The sequence below is a fragment of the Nelusetta ayraudi genome, unplaced genomic scaffold, assembly GCF_046127955.1.
Source record: "Nelusetta ayraudi isolate G7.1 ecotype Tasmania unplaced genomic scaffold, CSIRO-AGI_Nayr_v1 ptg000130l, whole genome shotgun sequence".
Lineage (NCBI taxonomy): Eukaryota > Metazoa > Chordata > Actinopteri > Tetraodontiformes > Monacanthidae > Nelusetta > Nelusetta ayraudi.
Genome location: NW_027466180.1, coordinates 1,147,538 through 1,170,889, shown reverse-complemented (window position 1 = coordinate 1,170,889; position 23,352 = coordinate 1,147,538). Strand labels below are relative to the sequence as shown.

Sequence of the window (23,352 nt, the reverse complement as noted above, 5' to 3'; positions counted from 1 at the left end):
TTCCCCTCACGACTGGTTTTTTCTCTACTCCACCTTTCTTTCCTTCAAAAAAAAAAAAAAAAAAAAATCGCCTCTTTAAATCTTTATTCTTCATTTTTCCGCTCGGCCGTCGTCTCAGATCGCTCGCGTCTCTCCTCCGACCTGAAGAGGTGAAAACCACAACACGCTGCCATGTCACAGACACACAAGTATTCATTAAAAAGATAACAAAAGAGGAACCGAGAGGGATTTTTTTTTCTGGTTTCTGGTTGTTTTTTTGGTTTTTTTCCCAGCAACTTGAGGTCGGTGTCGGGGGCCCGCAGGCCCCATGTAGAGCCCCGAGGCCCCCGCTGGTCCCGGCTCCACGCTGAACCAGAACCCATCCAATCTGGGCCAGAAAGACAGGGGTCCTGCCTGGGGAACTGGCACCTCCTCCTCCTCCTCCTCCTCCTCCTTCCTCTCTATGTGTGTGTGTGTGTGTGTGTGTGTGTGTGTGTGTGTGTGTGTGAGTCGTGTGGCATCAGGACTGTAGCCTGGGGTGTCCTGGCATGGCTGTGCCTTGGATTATTGAAGGCAGCTTGGGACCATCTGTATGGTGGTGGGGAAGACATGGTGAAGCAAGGAGAGGAGAGCGGGAAAAAAATAATAGTTGTTTTTTTTCCTCCTCCTCCTCCTCTCCCCTCCTCTCCCCTCCGCGGTCTTGTGTGCTCTCCAGCGCCTTTGCAAACAAAATGAAACAGTCGAATTGAGCAGCGATCCAGTCGCGTTTTGCCTTGTGAAGGGATGTTTGGAGGGGAAAATGAGGTCCTACCTGTCAGATCCCAGGCTGGACTTTGCATCGAGTGCTAATTTAGCACACGTTAGCGTGCTAAACTTCTGCGGAATCGCATACTATGTGAAAATAAAGAAATGAGCAGTGATTCTGTCGCGTTTTGCCTTGTGAAGGGATGTTTGGAGGGGAAAATGAGGTCCTACCTGTCAGATCCCAGCTGGACCACGCACAGCTTTGCATGCTAGGTGAAAACAAAGGTAAAAGTTTTATATAAATTGATGACGGTTAGTTAGCTGTCAGGTAACAAGAAGGAAGCTGTAGAAATTATACAGTGCAGAAAAAGGTGAGTCCAACCCGGACGGTTAAACAAACTTGTGAGGTTTCCACAGTTTCTGTGTTATCGACCATCAGGTCAAGGCCGAGGACGACGAGGTGACGAGCGCAGTATAGCAACAAAGAAGTTCAAATCAAATTCATATCAGTTCATTCAGTCCGTGTGATTTATTTGTAACACATCTGGCGCATTGAATCCAAAAAACCGCTCACAAACTTTCACTCGTGTACAAAAAAAAAAACTACACAAATGTGGGACTCTAGGCCTCGGTGACGCAGCGCAGGAAGTGCTCTGGACGTACAGACGCACAGATCAGCACAGAGGGAACAGCTGTAGGACCCGTGCGCGTGTGTGTGTGTGTGTGTGTGTGTGTGTGTGTGTGTGTGTGTGTGTGTGTTCAAGTTGTAGGTTTTCCAGAAGGTCTTCTGAAGAAGGCAGACAGGCTGGCAAGCAGCTGTGGCTGTAACTCACACACACACACACACACACACACACACACACACACACACACAAGCACACAACCACAGACAGGAACCCCACGCGCATACACGCACACTCAAAAAAACACACACACACACACACACACACACACAAAGCGGCAAGCTGTTGTTGCTTAACGACTGGGCTGCTCCGGAGCACATCTGCACTCTGCATTATCATTAGCTCTCTCCTGCATCCCCAGGATCGCTGACAAAGTGAACAATACCGACAATCACCCCCATCAGCTGCGGCCATATGGGCGCCATCCATAGCCACACACACACACACACACACACACACACACACACACACACACACACACACACACACACCCAAACCCCCTACTCCACAAACACACACACACACACACTTCTTTCCTGGCTGGGTGGGGTAGAGCCGCTAGTGGATGTTGGGTTGTGTGTGTTCGCACGCGTGCCTGTGCCTCTGTGTGTGTGTGTGTGTGTGTGTGTGTGCGTGCGTCGCAGCAGCAATTGTGCCAGCATCTGTTTGGCACCGACTTGCTCACTCGGCTGTTTTGTTTTTTTGAAGATGAGTCGGCCCGGCCCTGGAAAAGTTTCTTTTTTTGCTGATCTCTGTGTGTGACTGTGTGTATGTGTGTATGTGTGTGTGTGTGTGTGTGTGTGTGCGTGCACACACGCTGGTGTGCATGTGTGTGTGTGTCCTTTGTTTTCTCTCTCTTTAATTATCTCCTTTTCACTTCCCAACTAATTTGTTACTCCTCCTTTGCCGCCGCCTCACTCATCTACAGTACCTCACCCGTCTTCTTTACTCCTTCCCCTTCGCTCCTCTCCTCCTCTCGGACACACACGCACACGCACGCACGCACACACACACACACACACACACACACACACACACACACACACAGATGCGCACACACACAGACACGAACAGTCAAACCTATTGCCAGGTTCGCTCCTGTTGCCGCTGCCTTGTAATTGCCACCACCTTAATCCCTTGTCCTAATGGGCTGGGAGCAGGAGCTAGAAGAACAAGAAGAAGAAGAAGAAGAAGAAGAAGAACAGGCAGGGTGTGTGTGTGTGTGTGTGTGTGTGTGTGTGTGTGTGTGTGTGTGTGTGTGTGTATGTTTGTGTGTGTGTGTCTGGCCCAGATGGCACAACAAGGTGCGCTCCACCACTCTTCTTCTGCCGGATCCCAGAGCCTCGTCCCTTCCTTCCTTCCTGTGGCCTCTCTTCCCTCTCCTCCTCCGTCTTCCCCCTCTCCCTGCCTCCCTCCCTCCCTGGACTTTGAACCCAGCTGGCGAAGGTGTTTTTTCTGGGATCAGCAGCGAAAAATCCTTCACTGCTGTTCTAATTATCTTTTTTTCGGCTGCGAACCCCCCAACTGTACATCATTCTTTTATATCCACATTCTTCTCTGCGCTCCCTTCCTTCCCTCCGCTCTCTGATGTGTCACCAGCGGGCGCTTCAGTCGCTCCACAGAGGGGGTTTTTTTTGGGGGGGAGGGGGGGACAAACAGACACTTCACAGCCAGTGTGTCACCTTGAGATTAGTGTTTTGTTGATGCAGAGTGGGTTTTTTTTAAGCCCGATATGAAAAATATTAACAACGGTTGCGGCGATGCATCGCTTCTTCTTTTGTTCAGTTATTTTTTTTATCCACCTGCTGTGCAGTTGCACGAAACCCAGGAGGAATTATCAGGGAACACTCCTGCAAACCATGAAAGGGAATCATAAATTCCCTTTTGATTTTTTCCGAGCGCACAATAGATGGTCCACGGCGCTCTGGCTCTCTTCCACTAGTCTGACTGACATTCAGGAAAACAAATGGTGAAAAAAAAAAAATGCACAGAAATAAACATTAACATAGAGAATCAGAGGCTTCAATAGAACTAAGGTTTACTTGAAGGCCTCAGATGCACAAAATTCCCTGTACCAATGTTTTTCTAACAATAACGGTTGTCTCTAGCTCGTCCCCGGAGATGAGAAAAGTCCCTCCTTACGCTCACTTTTACCTCCTCCGCTCGTCTGAAAGTGTGCGCAAACACATGGAAATGAGGAAAATCCTGGTTGAAAAATAAAGATCTAAAAACTGGATAAATACGGGGGCTTTAATTTGGTTAACACAAACTAATGTGTATTGGCTTTTGTCTGTTTTGTCACAATTTTTTTTTCCACTCTTCTCTCACTTTTGTGTTAAAAAAAACAAACTTTGATGCCGATTTAGCAGAGCAGAACTGGCTGTAATCACACATAAGCCACCACATAAACAGCTTCCTGTTCACTCCTACTCTCAAAGTCCAAAATCCATATATATATACATACATACATATACATATACATATATATATATATATATATATATATATATATGTATATATACATAATTTTCTCTCAATATATATGTACACGCAAATATGAGCATACAGAAACACAGTTCTGTCAACATCTACATTTCTGTTTCTACTACACAATGCTAATATTCCAGACATGAAATTAGCAGTCAGTCATTTCAAGGTATTTCACAGTCTTACGTTCATTTCAGTCGCCACCTGCTTCGGGAACGCGATCTGGTGTGTAAGTCGCTCGAAGCACCGCAGCGCTCCCTGAATGCCGTCCGCAGGCGGCAGCAGCAGCAGCAGCAGCAGCAGCAGGTTAGGCAGCGTTCAGTCACACACCGTTTGTTTTCAGGCCCTACAAACACAACAATGAGCTCCGAGGTTGCCAAAACACACTGTGGAGGCCTTGAGCTGCAAACGTCGGTGATCCGACGCAGAGGCCTCATCATTACAGACGCCCCGTAGGTGGAAACAATCATTGCTTGTGCGCTTCGCAACATCCAACGCTTCGGCACCGTCTAATAATGGATGCCGCGTTTGCCCCCCTGCGCAAATGGACGTTTATAATTAGTGGGGGGGGAATGATGAGGTTGAATTTTGCCGGGACTCTTTAAACATCCCTTTTGATGGGCTGCCAGCTCTAGTCTGCTCAGCTGATCCTCGGAGCGGCTGATCAACAGTTTGTCTTCACCCCCCCCGGCAGACGTCGCTGCTTTCATCTGTCGTCCATCAGAGGTAAAAGACAGGACGAGGCGGCTCCCAACCTCTGCCCATGCAGTACAGGTGTGTGTGTGTGTGTGTGTGCGTGTGTGTGTGTGTGTGTGTGTGTGTGTGTGTGTGATAGGAAGAGGAAAAGTTAGTGTGTCCCTTCTTCTACAACACCCCTCCCCCAACACACACACACACACACACACACACACACACTCCTTCCTCTGAAGGGCAGGACCAGCGCCTCCTGGGCAAATATTTAAAGTCAAAACAGGCCGGGCCCATAAAAAGCTGGGCGGCGGTGGTGTGGCTACATCTGTCGGAGAGGGCGGCTGTGTGTGTGTGTGTGTGGGTGTGGGGGGGTGGTAGGGCTGGTTGATGGGTGGGGTGGTGGTGGTGGTGGTTGAGGAGGGGGACAGCTGCTGGAACGAGTCTGGACACTGCTGACGCCGACACCTGTCCACACTGGAGACACGCGTCTCGCAAATGTCCAGCCGCAGCCGCTCAGAGATCACACACACACACACACACACACACACACACACACACACACACACGTGCGCAAGCACACAAAGGCACAGGCACGTGCACGTACACACGTGAGCGTGCGCGCGCACACATTTGTTGCCGTCTTTGTGCAGCTATTGTACAGCCCAACCCAAACCTTGACCCAAAACTGATGTATCTAAAATAACCAAAGAAATGTCCTCATAACGTTGGTTGAAAACATCTGTGTCTGTCTGTCTGTCTGTCTGTCTGTCTGTGTATCCATTTATCTATCTATCTGTCTGTATATCTATCAATGTATCTGTCTGTCTATATATATCTGCCCGTCTGTCTGTCTGTCTGTCTGTCTATCTATCCATCTATCTATCACACCTACCTAGCCCAGCCCTCTATAATGGTCCACCACACCCCTTTCCTCTGGCTGACCCCCATCTGTTGCCTCCCTGGGGAGTGAGTGCGCGTGCATCTGTGAGTGTGAGTGTATATGTATATATATATATATATATATATATATACATATACACGTGTGTGTGTGTGTGTGTATATGTGTGTGTGTGTGTGTGTGTGTGCGCGCGCGTGCGTGCGTGCGTGCGTGTGTGTGTGTGTGTGTGTGTGTGTGTGTGTGTGTGTGTGTGAGGGGTGGGAGGTCAGGGGAGGGGACGGGGGAAGGCGTTGGCCCCGGCTGCCCACTGATCAACAGCTGTTGGCCTTCTCATGCTGTGCTGGACGGCTAGCGAGGCCACAGCAGCTGGCTGTGGGGTGGGGGAGGTGGGGCAGCAGTGATGAGTCCAGGGCCAGGGGCCACAGCGCCCGTCAGGGGCTGCTGCGCCGCCAGGGAGCCGTGGCTGGGGCCGAGAGGGCTGGGGCCGAGAGGGCTGGTCCCTCGCAGGCAGGCTGGGCTCAGGGTAAGTGGGGAGCCGGGCCTGGCCGGGCCGGGCCTGGCCGGGGCTGGCAGCAGAGGCGACAGGCGAGGGACGGCGCTGCCAGGGATGGGCGCGGCCCTGGAGCTCGGCCAGACGCTGCTGGAGGAAGAGGAGGGGACGGACGGAGGGACGGGCAGCAGGAAGAAAGGACGAGGCCGGCTCCAGGGCTGGGAGTGGTGCTGGTGCTGGTGGTAGCTGGCTGGTATCTGAGAGAGTGGGAGCCAGGTGTTTATGTGCAAAGCGATCAGCAAACTGCCCCAAATCGTCAAAGTGTTTTGGCCACAGCCTCTCTGTTCATTCTGCATCTGACTCTGACTCCTTGTGATCATTTCACTCTTTCTTTCGGTTTGCATTTTTTTTCATTTTCAACCCATATTATACGAAATTAACTTAACCAATATCGATGAACTGTCCAGAAATGAGAAAAGTTTTCCTTTTATCTCTTTCTTTCTTGCTCCACTCTTTATAAAGTGTGTGTGACATAAAACACTGAAAGCTCTTTTTGATGTCACACGATACCTCTCCCAGTTTAGTGTCAATACGCCCTGCCAGGTGTTGGCTCCGCCCTCTGACACGCCTCCTTCCTGTCCCTTTCCAAATGTGAATGAAGTCCAACAAACAATCTTTTCTAGCAGACGGCTAAAAAAAAACAAACTTGTATTTCCTGCATTTCTGCAGGTCAATAGATGTTTTGGGATAATCAGTTGTGTGAATCTGATATACATAAGTTGATGTCCAGGTTCGGAAATACAGAAATATAGGCCCCATTGCATATTAGTCATTATCAACTTTTCGCAATTTGGTGTGCGGACTCTTAAACAACAGACATTTGCTCATACAGTGTAAATAACGTTCCAAAGCTCTACTTTTATGGAAATTTCATGGTGGATGAAAAATGCTGTTTACAAAAACTTGGGTCTGTCTATTTTTTTTTCTCTTTGTTTAGCTACTTTCCGGCTTAGCCCTTCTTTTGTAAGGATTCAGCCTAACCAAAGTCATTGTCATTGCACTGCCTTCATCTGGTGTGTTACTCTGCTATACAAGTGTCTTTGTTCCTTCGATCTAAGAGCGCGATCCTGCTCTTTTCCTGAAAAGCAAACAAACCAACAACACATGTACGTCTCACCCTTGATGTGTGCGCGTGTGTGCGCGCGAGCGTGCGCGTGAATGCGCGACAACTGCTCATTGCGTTGCTGCATTCATCCTGCAGGTTGGTGTGTGTGTGTGTGTGTTTGGGGGGGGTTAGTGTTGAACAGGAGCTGATATAAGAGCCGACAGCTGTTAACGGTGTCGGCCGTCACACATCTGCTGCGTGCGGCCTGTTTTACAGAGCGACCACAGTTCAGCGAGTGAAGGGGGGAGGGAGTGAGGGAGGCAGGGAGGAGGGGAAAAGAGGGGAGGGGCTGCACGCAGGAGGAATTAGAGCAGGTGAAGGAGAGACACTCTCTGAAATAAAACAACAGCTTTTTACGGGCGTTTTACAGCCACGCATTCCGCACAGGGGTTAGAGTGTTGGGTCAGCGGAGGGCTGAGCTCCCAGCGCAGTTACACAGAGGCAGGCCCAGCCCTCTGGGAGGTGGTGGGAGAGTTGAAACTACTAGTAAGGAGGTGGTGGGGTCTTTTTTAACAAGGCTGGTGACTGATTGGAGAGGAAGGACAGTGTGATCTTGAATTTTTTTTTTCTTTTTTTGACAATGCAAAGATCTCAAGCCAATCGCAGTATTTCTGAGGCTAAAATGCTAAAAATTTCTTTCGTATGTATTTGAAGATAATTGTTAGACAGTGCAATCCCAACTATAATACAAGCGTAAGCCCGAAGTGGCCTTTGCACTGAAGTCACACGGATGTAAGATAAGGGCTGTGATAAGAGCAAACTCATTAAATCAGTGTTCTTCTCTTCCTCATTGACATTGCGGAATTATAACTGGTGGCTGCAGGAATGAACATCGGAGTGAGAGGGTTATGTCACTCAATGTTCTCACCTATCTGTCAGAGGGACGGAGCGGGGAGCTCATTTTCAAAAGAATGTTGAGCTGTTCCTTTAACTGGAACACGTCTACTGTATGTGTCCATTCCAACAGTGTCAACAGGCAGAGGAGCGACTGGATGGGCCCATTTTCAGACCTTTTATTCTTCATCTTGGACTCCAGTGGAGCAGCCTTACGCTCAAAACCTCTGCTGTCGCTAACCTGGTAGAGGGATCAACTCTCTCTGTGACATTACAATGGGCTGATCTCCTGGTTCTCTTATGACACAATTCTTTTTATGGGGAAGAAAAGAACATATTTTCTTATCTATCTATGCTGCTCTAAACCCCATAGTAAACTTGGGCTAATAAAAAAAAAACACCTATTGCTCCTGCAGGTCAGAGGTCATGGCCAAAAGATGAAAATGATTAGCTGGAACGTCGTTAATGGCAACACCTTTATGTGCATGTGTGTGTGTTGTAACATTACAGCTGGCGGGCTGAGGGACAAGAACTCATTTGCTTGCCCATTTACTCTGCTTCCCTCTGCAGCACAATGCAACAGCAGCCAATGGACAAAGAGGCCTCGCTGTGGGATTCAAATGAGGGCGAGGAGGACGAGGAGGAGGGGGAAGGAGTTGTACAGAGAGGACAGAGGGGTTGACAGGGGTGGCTGGGGTTGAGTTTGGAGGGTTGAGGGGAGGAGAGGGCCTTAATGGCACAGGGTAAAGAGGAGGGAAGCAAAACCAGTGAAGCCACGACCCAGATAGAGAGGCAGCGATGCTCTTTGCCATCCAGCATCTCATCAAGATAGACACCAATTCAGAGAGAGGCCCGGCTTCATGCCAGAGGCCACTGTGTGCATGTGTATGTATGTGTGTGTGTGTGTGTGTGTGTGTGCGCGCAAGGTGACACAGTTAATTCAACAGGGCAAAACCTCTTCACCTGACAGCTGCGCAGGACAGAGAGAAGTCCAATTTGGTAGAGACAAAAAGCAGAGTGCATCTGGATGAGAGCAGCCTCTCTGTGTATGTGTGTGTGTGTGTGTGTGTGTGTGTGTGTGTGTGTGTGTGTGTGTGTGTGTGTGAGAGAGAGAGAGAGAGAGATTCAGATCTATTCAAATAGTGGGAGGAAGCTGGGAGAAGGCAGGGAAATGAGTTGCAGGTGAGGTTGTGGTGATGTGGTGGCGACAGAGGCAGGGGGTTACGTGGACCTGAAGTACTTACTTAGAGATATTTCACTTTCAAAAAAATTTTGCCATGGTTTTTGTTGTTGTTGTTGTGAGTCTGCTTGGGCTCATTATGAACACCACTGACTGATTTTAATATAATGCCCCTTTCCACACTGAAACATCAAACTTCACGATGGAATAACTTTAAAAACACGTCTGTTTAAAGCTTGATTGATAAAGTTCTTCTCGTGCCCAAGGGCTCCGTCATTTCATTGTCAGTTTCTTAACATTCAAACAACGAACTAACTACTTTTTATGGCGCATGTCAACGTTGTAGTAATACGTCTTCCGGTTTCAACAACGCTAAAAAACCTTCGTGAGCCGTCATGTTTGGGTTCGCTAGCTAGCACTGAAAAACCGCAGTGACGTGAGCCTAGCACTACTTGTAGAACGCAACCAACTATCTTTAATAAAGTAATAAATTAACAAAATAAAGCAACTTGTTGAAAAAAACAAAACAAAAAAAAACACCTTTTGGGTATTTGAAGGACTTTATCAATCGAGGGAGGATATATTTTAAAGGTAAGTCTAACGTAAATTTTGAAATTGAGTGGGAGTCTATGAGGATATATCGGACAGTTTATATTTATATCCTATTTCTAAATACTGAAGCTAGCAATTTGAAAACCGTTTGTGGTGCTTACGAAAATTACCCATTGTCTGAAAGGGAAATATTGCATTAAAGGTGGGGTCTTTTTTTTTTTTTTTTTGACAGCGCAATAACAAGGTAGGACTCAGTTTTAAAGTTATCCTACACTTGAAGAGCCCACCCTTCCTTACACTTAATATTATATATATTGAACATTAATTAATAATATAATATAACTGAATCAGTAACATATGCTGTTGAACAAAAGCCTTTACAGTGCCACTGGAAGACTCAACCACAGCTTTATTATTAAAACGATCGTGAGCGAAAATGTCACTCAAATATTGGAACATTATTTCAGCTGCTTATCCTGTGGGGAATGTTATTTATTCTTCATAAGTGTTTGCTTCTTCGATAAATAAAACGAATTTATCACATAGAACTTTGCAATATATCGGGCTATGAATGATGTAGCTTTAGCTGTCACGTAAACCCATTCGTTATTAAAACTTGTTTAATTCTTAGCACTTAATTGTGCTAAGAAAATTATGTTTTGGCGTCATTAAGGTATTAACGTTATTTATTGTCAAATGTCTCCCTCTAGTGTCCATGATGAAAACCGGCATCATTTCTGGCGACTCTAACTTGCAAGCTGTACCTCCAAATAAGACGTAGTATTTTATTAACTTGCCTGACAGAATTTTTTTGGGGGGGGATAATCTAAACATGTTTGGTATACCAGTTCGTGTAGGTGCCATTTGAGGGTATTGGGAACACATCTTGTCACATGACACCAGAGCAAACTTCTTACTGGCTTATATGTTTATATTGGCATTTTCTTAATGGCTGCACTTGTATTATGATGGAAAACTCACAAAATAGGCTTCGCCAGTCTATGAGCCTGAAGAGCAATTATTTGGTTGGCAGACAGGAAAATTGTGAGGTCTTTACTTCAGTCATTTGATGAATGACAGTCAGGACAGACACACAAGAAAGAAAGAAAGAAAAAAACACCCAAAAGGTTACAAATATTAAAGGATCCCTTTATCACACCAGGATGTGCTGAAAGCCTGGCAGAGCAAAACACAGAGCAGATAAAGTCCACAGCATCTAAAGTGCCAAGATTCAAATTTCCAAACTGACTTACACCAGACTGGCACAGCGCATGGAAAACACAGCATAGATGAACAATAAAAAGACACACGATCCTAGTTTGATCCAAAGCTGTGAGCGCCTCCGTCGGACTGTATTCCTTGTCTGTGTGTTTGCATGAGCACATGAAGTCCATGAAAAAGATGCTGCGGCACGTTAGTATGTGGCTACAATATAAAGGGAAGTGAAAGGACCCGACTGTCGTAGAATTACAGGACATTTAAAAAGGGATTAAAATCTGGATGTAGCTTCTGGCCTACATCGCAGGTCAGGGCAGGAGGTCAGGACAGATCCGGAGCGGACTGGTCTCTGATGATACAGTGATAAAGCTTTGAAAACAGATCATGAATCTCTCTGAGAGATCACACAAGGTAGGTAGCTATGTTGTGTGTTAGTGTGTGTAGTTAAGAGTGTGTTGGGACGGTTGAGACGCTGCTGTGCATCCTTCCCGTGTCTCCTCCGCCAGTCTAAAACAGCTGGATCATGGACTCCCGGGACTTCCCCACACCGATCCACTTCACTGCGGAGACAGACAAGCAGACACTGGTGTACATTCACAGGGAAAACCATCAAACTAAAAAAAACATTTAAAAAGGCATATTTAATTATCCTGAAAATGACATTTTTGTTTTGCTGCACTAATGACATCATTCAATTAATTTCCTTTAAATTGAGTGTGTGTGTGTGTGTGTGTGTGGCAGCATTACGAGGCACTCCGACGTGCTCCTCGATGAAGCGAACGTATTTCTGGGCGTTGTCGGGCAGCTCCTCAAAGCTTCTGGCAGCTGACGTGTCGCTGTTCCAGCCCGGCAGCGTCTCATACACCACCTCCACGCGCTGCAGAACCTCCTGATTGGCTGGCAACGGTGCCATGGAAGGTGAGGAGCAACACAAGTACACAATGACACAATTGGTTTTTACGAGATAGGTCAGATTACCTTGTCTGACAAGAATGAATACCTAAAGCTAAAAGGCATTCTGAGCACGAAATGATCAATTCAGTAACAGTCTATCCAATCTGGTCGTGAATCAAGATTTTTCGTTCACGATTTGCTGGAAAATCAACACTCAGCAGCTCACCTGGGAAGTGAGGTATAGTTTGGTTGTCCACTTTGTACGCTAACCCCACTTTGATCTCAGAGAAAACGTCAAGTATGTCCAGTTTGGTTAGAGCTATACTGGGAAGACAAGGTTGGAACATGGAGTTAGACGCCTGCACACACAGACGGTGAATCTTGCAAATCACTAAACAGGAAATGCATTAGAAAAAAAACTTTACAGGGTTAATGTAAAGAAGAAAATACTACCGACTACTGACAGTTCTGCAGAGTTATCAGAGAAATACAGCCCATTGAATCTCCTCAATTAACATAGCAGAGTTACACAAACGGACCGGAAACCTGCCTTCACACAGCAAAAGAAAACACTGGAAAACACGCATCAACACAATTCCCGTGTACACACTGAACTCACGCTGTGAATCCATTAATCATGTGTGCATATTTGATGAGCACCAGATCCAGCCAACCACATCGCCTCTTTCTGCCTGTGGTCACACCCACCTCCTTCCCCCGAGTCTGAAGAAGGTCTCCGGTGTCCTGGAGACAACAAGGTGAGCACAGACATGCATCAGGCTCAGCCTGCACAAGGTGGGCGACGCCGTTTCTTCTTCGGTGTCTCGAGAGGCGCTTTCCTAAAATCTCACTTCACTCTCAGCACTGCGCAGGGGTTCACACAGACACTCTCTGACCGTCAAGTCGAGCGCACCGCGTCTTCTTCCTTGCAGTAGGGAAGCAAAGCCTCCACTGGGTGGTGCTGTTGGACAAAGGAGGTAACCTTCTTCTGCCGGGAGCTGGGACGCATACCAGAGCCGGGCTGTCTTTTTTGTTTTGTTTTTTTGTTTGTCGTTGGATTACAAAGCGGTGCAAGTTGCTTAGCCCGTTCTCTTACATTCTTCTGCTCTGAGGGGAAGGCGCCGATGCCGACTCTGGTGGTGTAGGCCTTGACCACCCCGTACACCTCGCCGACATTCTGAGGGGGCATGCCCAGTCCGGTGCACACGCCACCCACTGTGCAGTTGGACGACGTCACAAACGGGTATGTTCCTGCCATGACATGAAATGAAAAAATATATATATATATAAAAACTTACATATGTAAACATATGAATCAGACTTTGGTTGAACTTTTGCAGTCAGTCAGTCAGTTTTCTTTAGGTGCTTAAAATCCAGCAACAGCCCTTCCTGTGGCGGCATCAACAGTGATTACGAGTCAAATTGCAACAATTTCCTCCTTCATCGTGATGAATACAAAACTTTGTTTGGCCCCCGTCGTAAGATTCCATGCTGAGATGGAACGCAGCCCTCACAGTTTAACATCACATAAGACAGTGAAGGTCCATGAAGCTGAGGCCGACAGCTGTAGGTACAAACTGCAGACCAGAAACATTTGTCTCATAAGTTACAACCTGAGAACTGTTGTACGTTTCAATGTTTCACTCTCCAAACTCAACATACAAACGGTATGTGACATTTTCTCCAGATAGAAAAATAAATAAAACTCTCAGTGGCCAATCAGAGCTGTTCGAGCATGTGTGTCTTAATTACAGGCTGGTTGTCTCTGACCTGAGAACTCTGTATTTTATTTCCCTTCTGATCGCAGACTAAATCAAGAAATTACAAATTTTACAGCTGCATGGAAGAAAAAAAACATCAGCTACTGATGTGAAATAAGAAACCCTGCTGTTTTAGCCTGAGGCTCAGTTGCCGCATCGCTCTTTCAGCCGTCTGAAAAGATGGAATCTCATCTGTGTCACTTTTTTGACAGCGAGCGAAACTCGCGGCTGCTTTTCCAGCCTGTGTTTTGTCTAACTTGTTTAGCCGTCAGAGTGGACACATTGAGCTTCGGGCCTGTCAAACACATTTTAAAAGGAAAAACTTTGAGCGCTTGTCAGAATTGAGTGCGTGAGGACGCAGCGCCGCCACCTCCGTCCAAACAGGTCTACTAGGTTCCTGACTGACAGTTTCTTTCTCGCATTACATAATATCCTTCTGCTTCTGTATTATGGTTTGGAACTAACCACACACGACCGTTAGTTAAGTGTGCGTATTGGATTAGGCCACAGTAAACTTTCCCACCACAAGTGATTTGAAGCTAATTTCCGCGAAGCGCACTTCTGGCGGAAGGAAAGGACAAAGACGGACGGACGGACAGACAACGTGGCGTCTCCACTGAGACGGTGCACATCTCCTATTGAGTGACTAAAAATGAAGGTGAAGACGGGAGGGCGGCTGAAAGGCCCGCCGCCGCCGCCCACATGCGAAGCGTCCAAGTGCGCCAGGATTCTGTTGTGCAACCAAAGATTTGATGTGGGTCCACGAGCAGTAGTGTGTGGCCATGAATGCTTCCACAGTCAACACAACAGCAGAGGAGATTTCTTTAAATCGTGTCGCCCTGACTGCAGAAAGATAAAACTTGGAATGTGACAATACTGTGTCTTTGTAGCCAAGATAAAGTCAGACGGAGACGGCGACCTCCGCGCAGGACACGCCAGCCCTGCGTTTTGTTAATAAATTCCATTACCTTTGTGTAATGTTAACTTTGCTACGCTGGTTGCAGATAATTCTCTGAATAATTAACACTGTGCTGCACTGCAGTGACCCACACCAACATCTAAACGATTAGTGAGATAACTCTGTGTGTGACAGGACAAAGGGAAAAAAAAAAAAAGAAAGAAAGAAACAGTCATGCTTTCACTTTTCTCATGAAATTGCGTTGAGTTTGTGAGCCTAACGACAGCAAGACAGGCTGCCGGTGACAGACAGAATGCCGTTGTGCTCATGCACAGTCTAGGTGCCGTCCTGGGGGGGGGGGGGGGGGGTTCCAACCGTGAGCGTGCTGCGTCACTCGGCTGGTTAGCCGTTAGCGCACTTACCGTCACGTCTAGTCTGAGCTCCAAGCAGGCTATCGTAAAGAGCATCACAAAGCTTTAAGTGTGTTGAGGGCAACACCGGTGGGCCATCAGAAATGCACTCGACAGCGCTTAGCGATATAGAAAGGGCAAAAAAAAAAATGCACAAGCACAAAGAAACTGGGGGTTATTGTCAAGAGAATCACTAAACATACACACAGTGCAGTTAAAGGCCCAGTGTGTGTAAGATTCAGGAGCGTTTTATGACAAAGTTTTCCATTTTATCACATCTCCCAAACATTCCACGTGCACTCAGACGCAACACTGACCGAAGTCTATGTCCAGCAAGGCTGCGTTGGCTCCTTCTACCAGGATCTTCTTGGGCGAACCGTGAAGGGCCTCGTACATGTAGTGCACGCCATCCCTCACCATGGGCTTGATCTTCTCCGCGTAGTTCTGAGATGGAACGCAGAACGTTAAGTGGTGAAGACGAGAACTTCTTTGTTCTCCTTCTTCTTCTTCCTTAAAGCCGGCGCATCACCTTTAACTTCAGCAGCTCCCCCTCGACGTCGGTCTCCAGGGTTGGGTACATGGCCTTGTACTGCTGGGCCAACATTTTATATCTGGAACGGCAAACCGTCGGCCTTGATCAGTTTCCTGTGGGAGTCATTCGAGCCACCAACTTTGATGGCAAAACACAACTTTACACCCTGAACCTGCGAGGAGATACACACACGGCCGTGTGGATTTTGTCGCTTTGTGACGACGGCAGAAGGACAAAGACGAGTGACTGCTTCGGCTTCCACCACAATTTGCACCCGGGGTCATCGGAAAACGTTATGTGAGGCATTTTTCAGATTTTATTATTTGGCGTATTTCATAGAAATGCTCCCGAAAGTTCCCCGTCAAAGAAATGAGCCTCTGTTACGTGTGACAAACTTTTGAAGATTTTAAGCGTGAGGAAGAGGCCACAGGGTTTTTAAAACGACTGCAGTCGTCACAGGCAAAGACTAACTATTCAAACGGACCTTTCAGAGAACTGGTTGAAGTCGGCCAACAGGTCGCATATCCGGAGACCGCTGCGCGCCGCCTTCGCCGAGTACACTGGGCCAATCCCCTTCTTTGTTGTCCCGAGGCTGGTTGAGAGGACAGAAGAACAGGATGGGGGGGGGGGGGGGGGGGTTGGAAACAGAAGGTAAATCTGCATCATATATATCATATATTTCTTTGCAAATTATTAAAAACAGGAATGACTGAAAATTAATTATTGCATTATTTTTATTCTAGTACGCTTTTTCTCATTACAAACATTGAGAGTGGTGACAATATGAGGAAAGCTATCTGTTCAGTCACCATTCCATTTTTTATTCAATATTCAACTGAAAATACTAAAGCAGGAAAGTAGAAATCATGATCGTCACACAGGTTCCACAGTTGAACTAATCCAGGGCTTGTTCATCAGGAAGCAGCAAACAAGTTTTAGTGCCTTGAGGGCCAAATGCACAAAAGCAACTTCGGTTTTGTTGAAACGTTTTTACTGCCTTCACCCTTAAGACAGAGAGAGTGTCAGCGTTCGCTGCTCAGCTGACACGTTAAACCAGTTAACCATTTACAGTACATGAAGTACTCAACACGGGCCTCCTGGAAATCAGGCTTTAAAAAAAAAAAAAAAAAAAAAAAAGCATCGCTCGCCAAAGTAAATTTTGCGAGCCCTGAAGTAGAATCACGTCCTCCATAGGGCGAGCAAACAGTAATCTGAACGCCAGGTCATGAAAGGACAAGAGGGCTTGAGGCTAAATTACAAGGAGATCAGTCTGTGAAGCTGAAAAAATGAAACTTCCAAAGGTTTTTCATTTTAGATTTCTGGAAACCCCCCCCCAAAAATCCTTTGAAATTCTGTCCTATCGTGGGTTCCTTTTCAATCCACTCGAGTTGATGCACTTCCGCCATGTGCTGCCACACTGGATAAAAATAGAGCTCACCGATAGAATAGTTTCACGTGATAATTTTCACATTGTAACGCAAGACTTTCACAGAATAACGTGACGATTATCACGTAAAAAACGTGATCGTTTCCGTAGTCTTCCAAATCAGGTGGTCCACAAGTTTCCACGGCTACTTTTGCAGCACCAAGTAATGCAACTCCCAATATGGCCCGGTTGTTGTGGTTGTCGTCACTTTGACATGACATTCACAGAGCTCGAGGTCTCTCCTCTGTGTGCTTAAAGAATTCAAAGTTTGGGTTTCAGTCTAACCAGACAAAACTCCTCTAATCCGACGGTGCGGCTGCCGTGCGGCTGCGACCACCAGGCAGAGGAGCTCACAGGACGCCGAGAAAGGCCGGAAATCCAGCAGACTGTCACGCAATCTGCTGAGTCTTTAATGACTGTGCCTTTAAGGGACCCTGGTGAAGACTCATCTTCACATACTCACTCACAGCCACACGCGCACACAGCAGCTGTTTGGTATTCAGAGCTCAGGAGTTGATTTGCCAGCGTAGAAAACTTGTGTGTTTCTGAGCACATTAAAATGACTGACTAGTCTGCTTGACATTTCAGTCATGTGTTCGTTGCTTGCCCAACTTGGCATAACAGACTAAGCCAGGCTTGTGCAATTTACAGCCCGCCAATCTTGAAGAAATGATATTAATAGCCAGCAAGTCATAAAATAGACGTATTTTATTACTTTTTCAGTGTTTTAAGAGTCTTCTCAATACAAAGCTAAATACTGCGGGACTTCAAACACATATTTTGAACCACATGTTTTCTACATATCCCATAGTAGATAGAACCCACTGTGGCCCCACCAGTCAAAACATTTGCCTCCCCCCCGGGCTAAGCTGAGAAACGATGGTGGTGGTGACAGACCATCAGAAAATGGTGCGTTTATGCCTAGTTTGGCGAAAACTGTTGATTTGTTGAACCTTCTGGGATTGGGAATTAAAACAGTGAGGCAGCAGTGAGGAGGATCCAGGCGGCAGGAGAGCACATCTAGAAGAACCATTGGTACACTTTGTGACGTGGCAGGCGGGTTGATTTTCGAGTTCCACTTGATTTGGCACACTTGATTTTTAAAAGCTCCGAGATCAGTGCGTGTGCTGTGAGTGTGTGTGTGTGTGTGAGTGTGTGTGTGTGTGGGTGTGGGTGTGGGGGGCAGCCGTTGTCAAAGCGACAGTATTCTTACTTCTTGCCTGCTTGCTCCTGCCTCTGCTGTTCCTGAACCCCATCAACCGCTTGGTGGAAGTCAAACACTGCGGAGGAGGGAGAGAGGGGACACACACTCTCACACACCTCAGAGAGACACACAATCGACCCCCCCCCCATTCCCCCCGATACCCCGACACAAACAACCTCCAGGGGCGGTTGGAGAGGACTTACCGATATGTGCTCTGTCGGAGATGATCAGCCTCTTGTCCCAGCCCTTCAGACCTGAACACATCCAGGCCAGTCGTGAGTGTGCGCACGTTGAAAGCTCAACAGTCCGCTGCCGCCCATTATTGATTATGCACGTGCTCAGAGCAGCAGCGCGGCACTCACCGTTTCCTTTGCGGTCATTCTTTTCGGCCTCTTCGAACAGTCCTGGAAGGTGGATCACGACGCCGTTACCTGGAAAATAAAATAAAAGAAAGACGCTTGTTTGAAATAGAAGGACATTTCAAAGTGTTTTCGAAGGAAACAGTGTTTAAACAGGTCTGCGGTAATGTTCAACCATTTAGTTCCAGGGGCAGTGAGGTGAGAGAAGTATAAGAGTTGATTTCTGGAACTGTGTGCTGCGCATAATTTCCGAAATGTGGGCCAGATATATTTTATTCATACAAAAAAAGAACCATTTACATATTAAAGATTTTAATTATAAAAAAAAAATTAAGTATTTAGGAAGCCCACCTGACAGCGCGTTGGGTATTCAGTTCACGGTCAGATGGGCTTCCTTAAAAAATGGCAGCGCAAGATCACGAGGACTACGTATATTCTTATATATGAGAACCGCTCTAAGGGAAGCCGGTATACACTTTTATATATGCATTTATGGGCAGCACGCTAAGCTTTTACCAATATGAAAATCATAACTCAAGCCAAATATTACACACTGGACCTTTAAAAACATAAATGCTATTTAGTGCGTTGCATTGACGTCCTGTCAGTTCATACATTCTTCGACGCAGAGGTGCTGCTGGAGGGCCAGACTGGACTGGAAGTCAGACAAGAGTAAGACGCCATTAGCTAATGAAGTCACTGCAGACGAATGGACGCGGTGCGGTGCGCAAGTCTGGCAACGATCGCAGGCGCAGTTGTCAAAATGAAGGCGCTGATGTCAAAAGGGGTCCCGATCAATGTGCAAAGGCAGGACGGATCAGACTTGGCGTTGCGTGTGCGGTACCCACCGATGAAGGCGGTGGCCGTGGGGTTGATGATCCCGCTGGGCAGCAGGTGGAAGTCGTACTCCACCGAGTCCACCACCACTGTGTGGCCCGCGTTGTTGCCGCCCTGCAGGCAAACACACAAACGGCACGTGGAGGAGCGCGAGATTAATGGAAGGCTCGTCAGGTTTGTTTAGCGTCGCCGTGAGCGAGGCCAAATATCTGTGCAAGTAGCAACAAGCATTGCACACCACAAAAGGCCTGTTGGTATTTGGTTGCGTGGCAGCGGTCAGAGGCTGCAGGAAATTAGAGAAAAGGTTTCAAAACGTTTCCCTAACTTTTTTTTTTGTTTTCATTTTAGAGTGACATATATACGTATACTATATATGAAGGAAGGGGCGTGTCGGGTAAAACACATACCAGAGTAATGGCAGGATAGAAATGACTGTGAAGCATCATATTTACTGTGTTTGATCCAAAATATAATGCTACACTTCCTAGTTAGCCTTCTATAAGGAGGCACACACACACACACACACACACACACACACACACACACACACACACACACACACACACACACACACACACACACACACACACACACACACACACACACACACACACACACACACACACTGTTGCTGTCACCATGCTATAGTACAGCAAAGAGTGCCGTAAAAAGTTCTTCAAATAATACATAATATGTGTTTTACATAACATAACACAAAAAGTGAAGCCTTTGAAAGCAACTAAACACTATGGCCTTTTGCCTCTTTTTTTATGTAACCTAGTAACACATTATCCTGTGCAGCCCATACGCGAACAAACAGACACCAAAATAAGATGATAACCAGACGTCAAGAGCCAAAGCAGATGAGAAATTTCTCGGGGGGTGGGGACTGAAAGGTATTTTTTTTTTTTTTTTTTGCTTCAAACATTCGATAAGGCAAAATGCATACAGACGGATCCTCACTGCATGTCTCCGCATGCCAATTTCACTCAGTATCCTGTGACCAGGATGTGTTCATAGCGCAACAGCCTTGTGGGTATAAATCAAGCACAGCATGTGCTTCGACCACATGATGTTATTCCTGGCCACGGCAGTTCCCTGAAGGTGGAAAGGGAACTCGGGGGGCGGGAGGGGGTCGCGGGAGGGTGGTGGCTGTGTTTTTAGATACGTTTACAATCCATCCTACCCGTCGACAAGCATAACTCTGGTTTCCTATACAGCTGTTCTCTCTGTACACAAGGCCTCCGCCGGCTCCGGCTGACTCAGCACAGCAGCCCAGCGGGGTGGGGATTCACACCCTTATTATGAAATGGCTCAAGGTGGGGCTTTAACTGATGAATCTATGATGTTTGGCTGAAATAGTGCACTGATCCGACGGCCTCGACAGCAATTAGTCATCCATCCATCCATTTCAATACCCGCTTCTTTCTGCAGTCATGCCTACGGTGTACAATTGATCATGAAATTCTTCATATATATATATTCAAAAACGGGGGAAAAAAAACAATGTCCCAAGACACTAAAATTGGTACATAGGATAGACAACTGTATTTCGGAGAGGAAGGTTTCTGGTTTTAATGAGAACCTTTCAAGGCAGTGGGCTTCCCAAAATAATTTCAAACAGGTGGTTCCTAAAACAAAAGCTTTGCAAGGCCATAAAAGGCCACTGTCCACTTACATTTTCGGGTTTCTATTTTGAAGTGCATTTGTAATACAGATTAATTTGGTAACAAAGGGTCAAGGGTCAAAATTAAATTTTTTTCTATCATTCTACAAACATTTCTGACTATTAAAAAAAAAATGACCTGGCCTACAGACAGTCTTCTTGATTACATTTGGGCGGAAGAAAAAATAAAATCCCTTCTCCTTCTGTTGATTAAATAGCATTAGTCATGCTGGATCATAATCTCCTCTCCCATAATTATCCCTTAAGCTTACGCTACACAAATCAGGGAAGTGGATCGTCATACAAGGCTAATGAGGAAATGTGGCGGCATTTATTGGACCAAACACAATACATATGATATTTCGCAGTCAACAACACACCCATTTCTTCATACTCGTAACCCCCGAGTGAGATTTCGAGGATCGTTAGAGGTCTGGAGCGGCCTGTAAGGAACACCGAGCAGGTCTGCTGGCAAAGCTCATTTTATAAAAAGATCAGTGCGACGGCACTTCACCCCACACACACACACACACACACGTGCACACGCGCAAAGCCTCCCAAGAGACGCACATGCATAATAATGTGCGTTCAGGACAGGGGCCCCGGGCCCGCTGCCGTAAAGTGGTTTATTTTTAAGAGTTATTCCAGGTTCTGAAAATAGTAACTTGCGCTTTTTGAGTACCGAGTAGTAAGTGTAAATCTGCCGAACTCCACAGAGTTAATATACATGGGACAGCTTAGTATGCTTATCTTTAACATACAGGACACTGACGTGGGAAACGGCTGATCAAAGGCGATAGATAGGGTGCACAACGGGCAATCTTTCAATGGAACATTTAACATAGATTCAATATTGACGAAGGGGGTTTCCATGTTGAAAAAAAATCAATGTTAGTATGATTGAAAACTTACGAGGATTGTCATGAAAAGAATGAAAGTACATTTTCACCCTGAGTCTTTAACCGGGCAGCGTATTTAGTGAGCTGCTTGTTTGTATTTTGAACAATTGGCACAGTTTAAGACGTCAAGGGCAACAAGTTGATTCGTGAGAACCGTTAATCCACACTGTCACTAGTGTTATTAATTAAACACTAGTTTCTTCTCTCTTTTAAGTCTCCCCTCAAACTGTAACGACAACAACGACACGGTAGAACAGCAATAGGATTAAAGTGCTGTGTTAAACGTGTAAACGTTGCTTCTTATTGCTCCGCAGAAGTCAACCAAGAAATGAGACATTTTAACATACATTCAACATTGACGAAGGGGGTTACCGTGTTGACACTTAAAAGAAAAAAGAAAAAAAAATCAATGTCAGCGTGATTGAAAACGTAGAGGATTGTAATGAAAAGAATGCAAGCACATTTTCATCCAACTCTTTAACCAGGCAGCGTATTTAGCGTGCTGATAACGACGTCAACGGCACCAAGTTGACTCGTGAGAACCTTTAAACTTCTAATACACCTTGCGCTGTTCTCCTTTATACGACTGCTATACGTATTCCATATATGCACTAGTGTTATTAAACACTAGTTTATTCTCTCTTCTTGTCCCCCCTAAAACCGTAGCTAGTCTGTTTTTGCCAAGCAGAGCTAACGTTATTAAAGCTCACTCATCTCCAGACAAATTCTCCTTCGTTTTTATATAAACAACAAGACATAATGCAGTAGAACAGCAATGTGGTTAAGGCACCGTATTAAACGTGTAAACGACCACTTTGGCGTTCACGCGCCACGGCGCGAAGCACCTTCACATCCTCGCGGGTCATGTGCACGCGACAGGAGACACTTCCATCCATCCATCCATCCATCCAACAAACATTTGACGGCGGTTAACGGTGGCCCTGTGGCGGGTTGTGACTGGCTGGCTAGCAGGAAGTCAAGGTGACATTAGCGATAATAGTGAAGAGAACGGCACGTCGGCTGGTATGTCGGTTAGCTAGTGCGCGCGCGCACACACACACACACACACACACACACACACACACACACACACACACAGTTCAAACGGCGCGCTCCATTTCCGGGACGCGTTCACAAGCGCGCGCAGTGACGCCGCAACAACCAACCTGACATCTGCAAACAATATCCGCGTCTTGTGCCAGCAGGTCCACAACTTTCCCTTTGCCTTCGTCGCCCCACTGAGCGCCCAGCACCACGGTCACTTTGTTGCCGACCGCCGGTCTGGGCGGCCGCTGCTCCGGGTTGCCCCTGTTGTCGTTCGCTTCCTGACACCCACTTTCTGACATGTCTGCTCGGGTACGGTGGCTGAGCTGACAACGCTGGAGCGCCTTCTTTTTCTTTACCCCCCGCACACCGTGATGCTGCTGCTGCTGCTGCTGGCCGGCTGGCTGGCTGCTGTTGCTGTTGCTGTTGCTGCACCAAAGATCGCCGAGGGACGAGCAGGCTGTCTCTCTCCCTCCGCTTCACGGCAGAACCTTTAAAATCCA

General features: G+C 46.7%; 1 protein-coding gene and 1 long non-coding RNA gene across 2 annotated transcripts; both read right to left on the bottom strand.

Moving 5' to 3' along the window:
• Positions 1-10,741: 10,741 nt before the first annotated feature.
• adss2 (adenylosuccinate synthase 2) lies at positions 10,742-23,352 on the bottom strand. Its single transcript, XM_076050888.1, has 13 exons — positions 22,972-23,352; positions 19,252-19,354; positions 18,407-18,475; positions 18,248-18,298; positions 18,054-18,120; positions 15,899-16,006; positions 15,412-15,493; positions 15,200-15,326; positions 12,911-13,065; positions 12,434-12,558; positions 12,041-12,138; positions 11,668-11,817; positions 10,742-11,480 (listed from the first exon to the last, which is right to left on the bottom strand). The coding sequence occupies exons 1-13, from the start codon at positions 23,149-23,151 to the stop codon at positions 11,428-11,430; spliced, it is 1,368 nt and encodes a 455-aa protein (XP_075907003.1). The 5' UTR covers positions 23,152-23,352; the 3' UTR covers positions 10,742-11,427.
• On the bottom strand, positions 16,989-17,992 carry LOC142904653 (uncharacterized). The gene is made up of 2 exons (XR_012929438.1): positions 17,453-17,992; positions 16,989-17,403 (listed from the first exon to the last, which is right to left on the bottom strand). It is a non-coding gene; the product is annotated as an uncharacterized LOC142904653 (long non-coding RNA).